A 12,954-nucleotide genomic window follows, 5' to 3' on the forward strand; every position below is an offset into this window, starting at 1 on the left:
CACATTTTGAACAGACGCTCCTCAATTAGTCTCCTGCCGAAGCATTGCCTTATTCGCGTACATAATAAGCAACTAGATATTCCTGTCTTAATAATGTTCTTAATGAACACTAAGTAAAAGGCCGAATTCTTGTGTTATTTTACAAATAATTACTGTAATGTTTTAGGGCCTGTAGTAAAATTGGACAAGTTGAAATAAAAACTAATATTAAAACTTTAGAAAATGTCTTGGGCTATTTAAGTTAAGAGAGATTACAGGTATTTCAAGAATCATTAGTCCACTAGGAGGCAGCAACATGATCACGATCCTTCAGTCCAGCAGTAATCCGACACTGAAATTAATGACGAGAGGCATCCCTCTTTGAAAACGTTACCTGGTAGGTGGCCCTAGCAATACCAGGAGATTTCTACCTCAGGACTGCCTTCATCCAGAAGAAGAAGAAGAAGAAGAAGAAGAAGAAGAAGAACTGGTGGTCACTTTCATTCAGAATGGGGTTTCGACCCTTAGTCACAAGTGAACTGCTAAAGCTCGGGTTTGGTGACTCTCTGATGTACTAGGGTTCGCCAAAGAGTATATATCAGGGCTGGCCACAACGAGGCTCGCGAGTCAGTCTCATGCGGCTCTTGACATCAACCTTAGAGTAAAATTAAATGATATTATTAATGGAAACTAACAATATCTCGTGGCCGGCGGCAGTCAGTAGCAGCGATGCGCGGCTTAACGTTATTAGCGCTGTAGGTCAGTGGTGAGAGATGAGAGGTGAAGATAGATCCGGAGCCTTCCGTTAGATAGTGCTTTGAGCGGGAGGTATGTCAGTGAGTCAGTGTTGTGAGGTGAAGCCAGTCGCATTCACGTGTAGGCAGTAACGAGTGCCGATAATTTTCTGTGTGGAGTTGTCGTGTGCTGCTTCAGTACAGTTGTGGCCTGGTGTCAGAACAGTTGCGATGCTGCCTAAGAAACGTAAATATGAAGAGAAGAATTGAGCTTTTAATACCGACTGGAAGGAAGAATTCGGTAAGCCAACGTGTCTTTTGTGTCAAATAACTTTGTCACAGTTCAAGGCCAGTAATCTAAAACACCATCATGACACTAACAACAACGGTTTCAACAAAGATTTTCCTGTTGGCTCTCAGTTAAGGAAAACCAAACTGAAATCACTAAAGGAAAATCTTCATTATCAGAGTAGGGTTATGTCAATTTTTACCAAGGAAGCAGATTTGACAACCAAGGCTGGCTTCATCTGGGCTTTTAATAATGCAAAAGCAAAAAAGCCTTACACAGAGGGAGAGTTTATTAAGAAAAACATGGCATAAGTTATTTCTGTTTTAGAACCTGAAAATAAAAAACTGCAGAAACTGATAATGAAATGCTTGCTGCTAGATACTCAGTAGAGGGGTGAGTTTCTGTTATTAGTGAGGTTATTTTAAATTATTTACAAAAAGTATAAGCAAGTGTTCAGCATTAAGTCTGGCTCTGGACAAGTCTACTGATATCAAAGATAAACCACAACTAGCCATATTTGTGAGATATATGTCAAAGGATTTGCAGGTGGTGGAAGAACTTTTAGACCTGGTTACTTTGAAGGATACTATTCATGGTTGTGACATTAAAGAAGCCCTGGATAGTGTTTTACAGAAAATCTCAGTGCCTATCGGTAATATTGTCAGCATTGCTACCGATTGTGCACCATCTATGGTTGGCACGAAACAAGGGCTTTTTGGGCTTTTAAATGCTGACACATCATTTCTTGATTTCCTACCTGTACATTGTATTATTCACAGAGAACATTTAGCAGCAAAATACTTTCAGTGCCCGCATATTACGCAGGTAGTTCTAAAAATTGTGAACTGTATTCGCTAATGTGCCAAAACACACTGACAGTTCAAATCTTTTATAGAAGATATGAACAATGCTGAGCTTCCTGATAATGTATCTTGGCACTGCTTAGTAAGATGGATATCAGTAAGCAATGTTCTTGGCAGATTTCTTTAATTACTTGATCCAATCAAACAATTTATGGAAGAAAAAGGAAAATCATTCCCTGAACGTAATGACCCCCACTGTTTGTTAGACTTGGCTTTTTTACAGATGTGGTCCAGCATTTAAAAACCCTAAACATATCTGTACAAGGAAGAGAGAAACTTATTTCTCATTTGGCCCAGACTGTGTTTAGCTTTCATAGCAAGTTGAAGCTTTTTGGGAAAGACTTTCAGACTAAAACATCTTCTCACGTCAAATGTTTGAAGAAAATTACTGAAAGCCTTCCTGACGTTCAGGTGGAAACTGAAGATTACATGAGTAAAATGTCTGGCCTTGCTGAAGATATCAATGGCAGATTGAATGAGTTGAGATCACTTAAACCTTCATTATCATTCCAGAAAAATCCTTTCTCTGTTGATGTTGTGGGCGATGGCTGCCCTGTTTTATCACAAATAACAAAGGATACAGCAGCTGTAGAGTTGGAGCTACTAGAACTGCAAGAGGACGAAAGACTAAAAGGACTAAAAAAAAGTGGCGTGTCTACCATAGAACTTTGGAAGAATGTTCCAGAAGAATAATACTCCCTAACAAAAGAGTGTGCCAAAAGACTTATCTGAATCTTTGGGACTACTTATGTGTGTTAATTACTGTACTCAACGCTTAAATTCATTAAATCTAAATATCGATGTGAATTAACTGATGAACATTTAAGTGTACTTGTGCAAACTGCACCTACCAATTATCTGCCAGATTTCAAAAAACTAACAGCAAAAATAAACACTCGAAAAAGCACTTCACAAAAGTAAAATCTCATTCCTTGATGTGTACCTGACCAATAATGTTCTGTGTAGTGTAGAACATAAATGTTCCTTCATTTGTTATAAAATGAAAAACTTGTCTTCATTTTATAAACCATTTTCTAAACATGCTCCCAATTTTGTCTCCTAAATTTGCGGCTCCCAAAATTAAGGTTAGTGGCCACCCCTGGTATATATAGTCTGTCCTCAGAGACAGTGAGTGTTTCCATACACAATGGATACCATTTCTACAAACTGTGCCTCCACTACTACCACCAACACCACCACCACCACAAACGCCACCAGTTCCAACATCAACAGTGCTACAAACACCACAAGCACCACTGCTCATCACTCTGTTATATGCTCTTCCAAAGGCCAACCACCTCCTTGTCACCTGCTAGTTCAGCCAGCCCTAACACAATGGGATTCTACTTGAGTACAATACAAATGTCTTCATCCACATCACGCTCCAGAATCTGAACCGCCCAGAAAACTGATGGTCACCTCTACTCCTACTCCAGGCTCGAATCAAGGTTTACCACACTTCATCGACAATCTGCCACCAGCAGGACCCTACCAAGGACTACATTCCAGCACTGATAACTCCTCTGCAACAGCCGACTTCATCCAGGAGCAACACTCAATGGAGACAGCGCCGATTCCCCCTAACACCTCTTCAACCACTGACTTTGCCACCCTCTCCCAAGCTCCCTGCCCAATCTTAAATGCTAGATTCCTTCAACATCGCCCCCAGGGCACACATAGCTTTTCCAAGCCATATTCTGCATCCTACATTGATACCATATGAAGAGAGAAGAGAGAGCAGACATCAGACCTATCTCCAATGGATATATTTCATAAAAGTCAATGGTGAGGAGGCTGCTGCTAAACTAGTCAATACCAAAGTGGCTCCACAACTAGGCTCATCCTCCCCTTTCCAGCACCTTTCCCAACCCCATATCAAGACTCCTCCCCCACACCCCAGACACAGTCTTTTTAGTTGCATAATCAGGGGGGTCGACCCGGAGCTCACCGACGATATAATCCTCTATGAATTTAATGCAGAGAACATCTCAGCACAGAAAGTCTTCCGAATTAGGAATGAGGTTGGGCCGACCTTCCAGTAGGATGGGTGATACTTTTGTTTGGCCTTGCTGCCATACTCGCACGCAAGCGACCTGAATGTGCCGTAATGAAGCGCGTGCGATTTCAATTTGTTTTACGTCGCACCAACACAGACAGGTCTTATGGTGACGATAAGATAGGAAAGGGCTAGGACTGGAAGGAAGCGACTGTGGCCTTAATTAAGGCCTATAGTAATATTGAACAAGGTTTTCAGAAAACTAGCGTTAAAACTTTCAAAAAATGTCTTTGTGTATGGTGATTGGTCTATTTAAGTTGAGATACGGTTTTCCAAGAGTCAGTAATCCACTAGCATGTGCCTTTTGTGAACATGGAAAAACATGGAAAACTATCTTCAGGGCAGTCCACTGTCTCCCGAATGCAAGCCTACAGATACGATGTAAGTTACAATCTGCATAGCCATCGATCAATCAAGCAATCACTACTGATCTGCATTTAGGGCAGTTGCCCAGGTGGCAGATTCCCTATCTGTTGTTTTCTTAGCCCTTTTTTTAAATGAGTGGAAAGAAACTGGAAATTTATTGAACATCTCCCTTGGCAAGTTATTCCAATCCCTAACTCCCCGTCCTATAAACGAATTTGCTTAGTCGTGTGATTTCTTAAATGCTTAAGCATAGACTATTGTAGCACATATTGTGGATCATTATTAAAGTCTGTTCCTTGCTGTGTAGTGCATTTTCAGATCTCGGAAGGTTTTACAACTACTACTACTAAAACGTTTTTATTCCATCCCTGAAGGGAACGGCCAGCTTCCTAGATGGTAACTCTGTCTCTCAGGCTAGTGAGATATGATACGGTGAAGATGTTCAGAGAAGGTGAGGGAGTTGGCGGCCTTGGCCTACCATTGGTCCATGCATTTTACCTCGGCCACATGCTGTAATGCTCCTTTTAAACATAAAAAGAGAGTAATTTGCTGGCAGATCGTTAGAGTTACCGGTGCGAAGAAATCACGTGTGGGCATTTGTATTGGAGATTTAATTCTAAATCATTTGTGTACGCTCCTTTCGTATATATAACTAATGGTTTACCCGTTTATTTTGGTTTTCATCAGATAAAGCATGTGCCAAAACAAAGAAAAGCATGTTCTTTTCATATGGAAAACTTTTAGCATGAAAGAAAATCACGCTTATTTTCCCCCTAGGAAATTGATTTCCCAAGTAGCCTACACTTGACAGGATGATGATGATGATGATGTTTGTTGCTTAAAGAGGCCTAACAGCTAGGTCATCAGCTCATAATGGTACAAGGTGTAACGAAATGAAAATTAAAACTTTGAAATGTATCCACTGACTAGAATCTAAAGCAAATGATGATGAGAAAATTACTGTGAGACAAACAACAATCAGTGGATTCAATTCACAATGTCTTAATTACTGGGATGATGCTTGTTATCTACAGGAGTCCAAAATCCAGGTCACCTGCCCCTCATAATGGTATTAATCACTAGTAAAACAAAACCACAGTATTCCTGCTACAGTGGTACAAATCACAGGTAATGTAGACTCATGGTGTTTCTCGTATGGTGGTACTAATCACAGGTAATGTAAACCCATGGCATATCACACACAATGGCATCACTCGCACGCAGTACAAACCCATGGCATTTCACACTTACGGGCACCATCCACAAGCAACGCAGACCCATGGTGCCCCACATACTACTCTCGGGCAACGGCAGACCAATGGTTTTCCTCAAATAGTGGTACTAAACACGGGGATGAGCCAAACCTGTGGTATTTCTCATATAGTAGTACTAACCACAGGCAATGTAGACCCATGACATTGTACATAAAGTGGTACCACTCATAGGTAAAGCAGATGATACTGAACACAGTGGAATGGACGAACGGAATACACATGATGATCTCTTTCACAAGCAACACTCAGACCAATAATATTCTGCATAGAATGGTACTGCTACTATATAACGTAGACCCTCGTAAGGTGGTACTAGTCGCAAGTAACGTCGACCCATAGTGTTCCACATGTAATGGCACGAATCACAAGTAATCGCATGGTTATAATGTCATCATCTCTCGGTCGCCCCTTTTAATCATCCCTTATGACAGGCAGGGGATACCGTGGGTGTATTCTTCGTCTGCGTCCCCACCCACAGGGGTACACTTGATAGGCTCCCTTTTAAAAGTATATTTGTTTAGCCGGCATATTCACTTTTAAGGGTCCCAGATGCACATTTTCTCTGATTTACTTAACATGTTTTTCTCACTAACCCCCGTAACAGACAGCATGACTCTAAGTAACCTATATGCTGTTAACCGAAGGTATCAACTACACAGTTTAAAAAAATTAGGGGAACATGTTTTTTAATGTCTGGTATGTGAACGTTAATTTGGTAGATAGGGTTCCAATGGTCGTACAGCATATCTTGAGACCTTAGCTACTCAGGGTATGTCAAAGTTATACTCCATCTGTAGATGTAGCCATGCATTAAAATATCAGGTGACCCCTCAAAACAAAGTGAATAGTGGTGCATCCATGTGTCATTGTGAGGTATACAGACTACTGAGGTCATTTGAACATGTTGTACTTAAACCAGCACATCCCATGAGACATCTTAACGAGGTTCAAGTTGCAAGGGCCGTAACTTCGATCCAGGAAGGATGGACTTCATCATGTTGCTGTGGATCTCAATGTCTCTCCGTCAGTTATTCAACGCTTGTGGAATCGCTACAATGAGACAGGCCAGTTCACAAGGAGGGCTGGAGAAGGTCATGCGCACATGACAACCCCACAGGATGGCCGATATCTGACCATCTGTGAGCTGTGGCGTCATTCAGCAACTGCCAGAGAACTGCAACAAGACCTCAGGAGGGTCATTGGAGTCACAGTTCCTGACCAGACAGTGAGGAACAGGTTAAAAGAAGTGTCCTTATGACCCAGACATCCTGTTCGAGTGCCCTGTTTAACGCAGCAACATCGTGCAGCTTGCCTTCTGATTGCCTGTATCCACGTCTACTGGCAACTTTGCCAGTAGAGACATGTGTTGTTCACAGAGGAGTCTAGATTTCATGATACAGCGTGATGGTCGTCAATGTGTATGGTGACGCCATGGTGAGCAGCACATGCCAAATGTTGCCCAGGAAGGCAACCGATTCGAACAAGGTTCTGTGATGGTGTGGGGTGGCATCAGTATTATGGCCGTAAGGATTTTGTCGTCGCCCGTGGTAATCTTACCGCTGTGGGGTACATCAAGCAGATACTGCTACAGCATGTGTTGGTTGCTGCATACGGTGTTGGCCCTGAATTCGTACTCATGCACGACAATGCCAGGGCTCATGTAGCGCACATCACCAGAGCTGTCTTGCGAGAACTGAACATTCAAAAGATGGACTGGCCAGCAGTGAGTTCCAACCTCAATTCCATAGAGCATGTGTGGGATAGGATTGACTGCAGTGTTCGTGGGCATTGTATTCCACCTCAGACTCTCCAAGACCTTGAACAGACTCTCATTGAAGAATAGGAACTGATACTGCAACGTGACCTCCATAGGTACCAAGCTGTGATAAATGCTCGTGGAGGACATACTGAGCCCTTATTGAAGTGCTCATTTAATTAATCAGTCATCTATTCAAACTTATAAAGAAGATTTTATTTTATTAAGTACTAGTAACTGGCAGGGAATATCTACATTCAGCAGCAGATGTCGAAATTTCTGCAGGGAGCTTGGAGCTCGGATTTGTTTACTCGCCAGCTAAGTTTAGAAGGAGGAATTTCGACATTACGTACACAAAGCAGAACAAGGAAACAATAGAACTCTAACGGCCAGACCAACGGACAACATTGCGGAGACCCGACGAGAGGCTAGAGGAGCTGCAAATATACGTTTGAAGTAAGCATCGGGTATGCGATGTGTTGAGCCAATGAAATTATAGAGCCACAGTCAGTTTGGCTAGGCATTGGTCTATGCGAGTGATGGCCCCGATATAGGATACAATGGCATCTTAGAGGACGAATTGATAAAACCGAGGAGCGCGTGGGCTAACTACCTTATTATTCAGCGAGATTCATGCAGGTAATATCGTGAGAAGAAGTTTTCATTTACGTGAGTGATCGTGTGGGGACTTGAAATTTGGCTGGAAGACGCTCAGTCTGCATTTATCTATTCAAGTTTTCAAATACTGGGAGAGTGGCATTTAACTTTCATTTTCCAGAGGGAGAGAACAGTTTCATTTAATTATTTCGGATGCATAGTAGCCTGCCTGTGTAAATAGTTTCCCAAGGACATAAACTTTACAATTTCCAGTCTTACATATACATGGGAAATATCTGACCTAGTTACGGTGAGATAAGAGGAGTTGTTCCGCTAGACAGAATGAGAACTGGTTTCACGGTCAGTGGAAATTACCCCAGCCGTATTACTATACTAACCGGTAACCGGCAGGTTAATCTTGACATAGTCTCTACATCGCAAACGATGGGATGTTTTAGACGACATCCAGAAGCAGAAGCAGCAGCGGAAGATACATCAATTTTCTACGTCAGGTTGGAGACAAAAGGATTGATCCAAGTCTTTTCTGAAGGCATCATCATCGATATAGCTGGCTAAAACACGATTTGAGCCGGCTGTCCTGAAAGGCTGGCGGCGATAAGCCAACGAAATAGATGAGTACAGTATTTTCAATCTAATTATGTGAGAGTGAACGTGTTTTAGTGTTGCAAAGGGGGATAGGTTAGTTTTAATATTTAATTTCAGTAAATTTTGCTTTGTTTGGAAGGACTACATCCTATTTAAAGTAAATGTTGGGAAGCTTGCTAATGTAAATATAATTGCAACGTAAATGTGGACCGATTGCATAAGGTCACAGCTTACTTTCTTACATTTTTATTCAGAGTTATTGGCTGAGTGGTTAACATCTTTTTACGAGTCTGTTTCTTATTTTTGCCTCATTTATTTGGATTTGTTTTGCTTCAATGTTTCAGACGCAGTGTACGTCTCGGGGCTTAAATGGAAATGTAAATAAGAATTTAAATTAAAGTCAGGAAGGACTAGACTAAAGTATTAAGGAGAGCTCAAAGTGTACGGAAAAATGCCGTCACGTTTTCTGGGATTTTCTTGCATGATGTGTGAGTATGTGCGAGATGGTAGAGTTTGGATCCACAAATTTTGATAGCGTCATCTTCGTAATCATTTTGAATATCAAGATGAGCGTAAGTTAGTGTTTGACTCACGAGTTCTTCAAACGCAGTTTCGTATTTCAAGTTCTGAATAATTAGAATCCATTTTCTGTAACATTTATTATTATTATTAATGCGAGTTTCTCGATCGATTGTCTATGTGGCAGCAAATACAGTCGAGAGTCGAGACAATACGCGACACTTACGGATTTAGCCTTGTTAAAATGGGAGACAATTCGACGGTGGCGCTCCTAGTGACTTGACCTGAAAAGTCGCGCTAAATTCAAATATCAATGGAAATCCATGTACGAAAATGGATAAATAAATGACTTCTAGAAAGAAAGTATTATTGAGATATTAACTTCGAAGTTTCTAAAGCAATTCTGGATTAATGAATGAAGAATTATTTAAAAGGTTATTATTTAAAGACTGAAATTAGACATATAAACAAGATGTGAAATGGACTGCTGTGAAATGGCTTGATCTTTCATTTATGCATTACTTTTTTGGCTTTAGCATTCCTGCCTGAACTTTTGCGGTTATATTTGTCTTTTTCTCATTTACAAAACATTGTATCATTACATTAAGACACTTGTCAATAAAATATCGGCACATTCCTTACACACATGATGCAATGAATTAACATTTAAAAGCTGGACAATTTTCCTTGTGACATGAAGCCTACTAATAGAAAGAAAATCTATAAAATCCCGGGTTTAATCTGAGAAGAGGGATAAAAGAAAGAAAAGTGTGAAAATGTTGTCGATAGTGATGCTTTAAGGAATATTTATGTACAATTACAGTAAAAATGTAACATACCCCAGGCTGGATAGTCGAGGATTTCTAAAGTCGCTGGCCTGGAAATGATATGAACAGATCTTATCATTCTTATACAAGCGTAACGTCCCTTCTTTCTTGTACACCTTATCCAAATCACTTCTGTGGCATTTTAAAATCCACAGATCACACCTACAACAACACATCAGTATTGAAGGTTAACTGCTGTACTATACAATACAATATGCGTATTATATTTTAAGCCAGTTAAAATATGGGTCGAGCAGGTCAGAAGATTATGAAGTACTATAAAAATCCCTTTGTCACTGGAAGAATATATATGCAAACACAAAATTACTTACATTTTCTTGTCACGAGGCAAACGGAAGAAAGACTGCGGATTCTTCTCTACTTCATAGTTACTGCAGCCAAACACAGCACATAACTTCCCCTAATGTTGAGAGGAGATATCGAGGAATGACACACGCTACTATTTAATTAGGTCAACTCACTGAAAACGCATAAATAACACCAAAAACCTCACACACAAATACACGTGCTCTTATGACAGAATCAGTAGTTCTCAGGTCTACCCGCTAGAGGGAGCTGTAATACCAGTCCCTCGATATCTCGCTGAGTGTCGCGTATTGTCTCTGCTGTATTTGGTGGCAGTTTCTTAATTTCAGATTATGATATTATTACAGAGTTGGCCACTATATTATTCATGTTTAACTTTACGAACGCGAGTGTTTTGATTTGTGACCAGCACGGTCTTGTTTCTTTTCATGCAAGCGAATATTAGACGACGTCTTTTTATATACTTATTCAGTTTCGGCAACTTTAGGACATGTGATATGGCTTAGTGTGATTTTGAGTAAGAGGACGCGTTCCTCATTTGAACGGCCTGCAATTTTTCATGTTTGTGTGACTTGCCTCGGGTAGACTGTTGAGCAACGTGTGTAAAGGGTTGGACCCTGTGTTTTGACGATTGCTGCATTATTTTGGGAGACTGAATCTCCACTTTTGAGTCATTCTGCCGTGTGTTGGCGAGGGTGATATGTACGTCTACCGAGGAGAGTTTATTTTAGCAGCCTATACTTTGTGATGATTTTGTTGGTTTTTGTCCATGTCACTACGTTTTACAGTAGATGAAATGATTTTTATATCGCGAAGTTTCGTTTGGTTTTTCTTTTGTGATATAACCGCGCTGAGGAACACATGTGTCGTGTGATTTATTTTAGGAAGCAACGGTGAATTATGTGTTGAAAAGTTAAAGCTTACTCTGTTATTTTTATGAATTTATGTCATATAGGCCTAATTTATTTCAGGAATCCACGTCGATTTGTGCGTGTTGTTGTTAAGTCCACCAGTTGAATGCTTTTGTGTCATGCAATTTATTTCAGGAACCTACGTTGAATAGGAAGTGTTGCTTAAAGTGTAAAATTATGTTTCCTTATATTTTCCATCGAGGCTTTGAGTGAATGAGAGTTGCGTGAATGCCGCATGCTTTCTTGGTGAGCCCTTGAAAATATGACATGTTATTGTTTCTTTGATTGTGTATATTTGCCATTTATGTCATTTTATTTTGTGTGGTTCCGATCCACATTGTTTGTTGTGCTCACGTGATTGCTCATGATTCGAGGTGTATATATTTTGGTAGGATGTTTTACCACTCAGGACGTTGAATATTGTGCAGTTAGGTTAGTTTTCGTCTCCCCTTTTTGCAACATAATCACGTCTTTTATTAAGGTTAGGGACCCCACTGCAATGTCAAGTGTGCAGGAAAGGGGAACGTACTCGTCTACAGTTGACAGTGTTAACAAAAGTAAAGCCAGGAGCGTGCTACGAGCACGCAAGTCCAAGGTGTAAAATTAATAAAACTTAAGATTTGTTTCGTTAAGTACCTATGTGTGTTGGCATATCTTGTACATTTGTAACATATTTTTGATTCTCAAGATGGAATATATCAAGTTGAAAGAAAAATTCTGAGTCATGTAAAAATTTGGACCCTTTTGATATTTTTGCTTCTTTTTCATTTTTCTTGTTTATTTTAATTAACAGGTTTTCCTCCATAACTGACGTCATGCTTCGTCTTGCTTTATTTGTAGCTTTTAGTTGACCTCATCGTGTCTATATTAGCAAATACAGTAGAGACAATACGCGGCACTCAGCGAGATATCGAGGGACAGCTATTAGAGCTCTCTCTAGCGGATTGACTTGAGAACTACTGATTCTGTCATAAGAGCACGTGTATTTGTGTGTGAAGTTTTTGGTGTTATTTATGCATTTCCTGTGAGTTGACATAATTAAATAACAGCGTGTGTCATTACTTGATATCTCCACTCAACATGAGGGGAAAGGTATGTGCTGTGTTTGGCTGCAGTAACTATGAAGTAGAGAAGAATGCGCGGTCTTTCTTCAGTTTCCCTCGTGAAAGGAAATTTTAAGTAATATTGTGTTTGCATATATATTCTTCCAGTGACGAAGAGATTTTTATAGTACTTCATAAACTTCTGACCTGCTCGACCCATATTTTAACTGGCTTAAAATATAATACGCATATTTTATTGTATAGTGCAGCAGTTAACATTCAGTACTGATGTGTTGTTGTAGGTGTGATCTGTGGGTTTGATTTAATTCAGGAAAATACATATGCATATGAGTGTGGCTGGTTGTGTTCCAAGTTACCCCATTTGGAATGCCGTAATGCGTTGTCAAGCACTGAAGAAAATAAGGGTGATTTAAGAAATGTACATATTTTGTTGAAACAATATGATGATGCAAATTTGCTTTACCCTAATGTAATGGCATTATGGCAAGTATTGCTTATAGGGAAAGTTTGAATGTTTTTGAGGCTAAATTTATAGATTTTTCTTTCTGTTAGTAGGCTTCAAGTTAACAGGAAAATTGTCCAGCTCTTAAATGTAAATTCATTGAATCATGTGTGTAAGGAATGTGGCGATATAATTGTTGACAAGTGTTTTAATATGATGATACAATGCTTTCAAATGAAAAAAATGAAAAATCTAGCCGTGAACGTTCAGGCAGGAATTCTAAAGCTAAAAAGGTAATGCATAAAGGAAAGATAAAGCCCTTTCACAGCAGTCCATTTCACATC

The 12,954-nt window shown here is 40.0% G+C and overlaps 1 protein-coding gene across 1 annotated transcript in view; it reads right to left on the minus strand.

The window, feature by feature from the left end:
- Zmynd10 (zinc finger MYND-type containing 10) overlaps positions 1-7,431 on the minus strand; it is a 97,897-nt gene extending 90,466 nt beyond the window's left edge. The window contains exon 1 of the mRNA XM_068228262.1: positions 7,196-7,431. Coding sequence (XP_068084363.1) covers positions 7,196-7,431 — 236 coding nt within the window. The remainder of the gene's footprint in view (positions 1-7,195) is intronic.
- Positions 7,432-12,954: the final 5,523 nt, after the last annotated feature.

Source organism: Anabrus simplex, chromosome 6 (genome assembly GCF_040414725.1).
Source record: "Anabrus simplex isolate iqAnaSimp1 chromosome 6, ASM4041472v1, whole genome shotgun sequence".
Classification (NCBI taxonomy): Eukaryota; Metazoa; Arthropoda; class Insecta; order Orthoptera; family Tettigoniidae; genus Anabrus; species Anabrus simplex.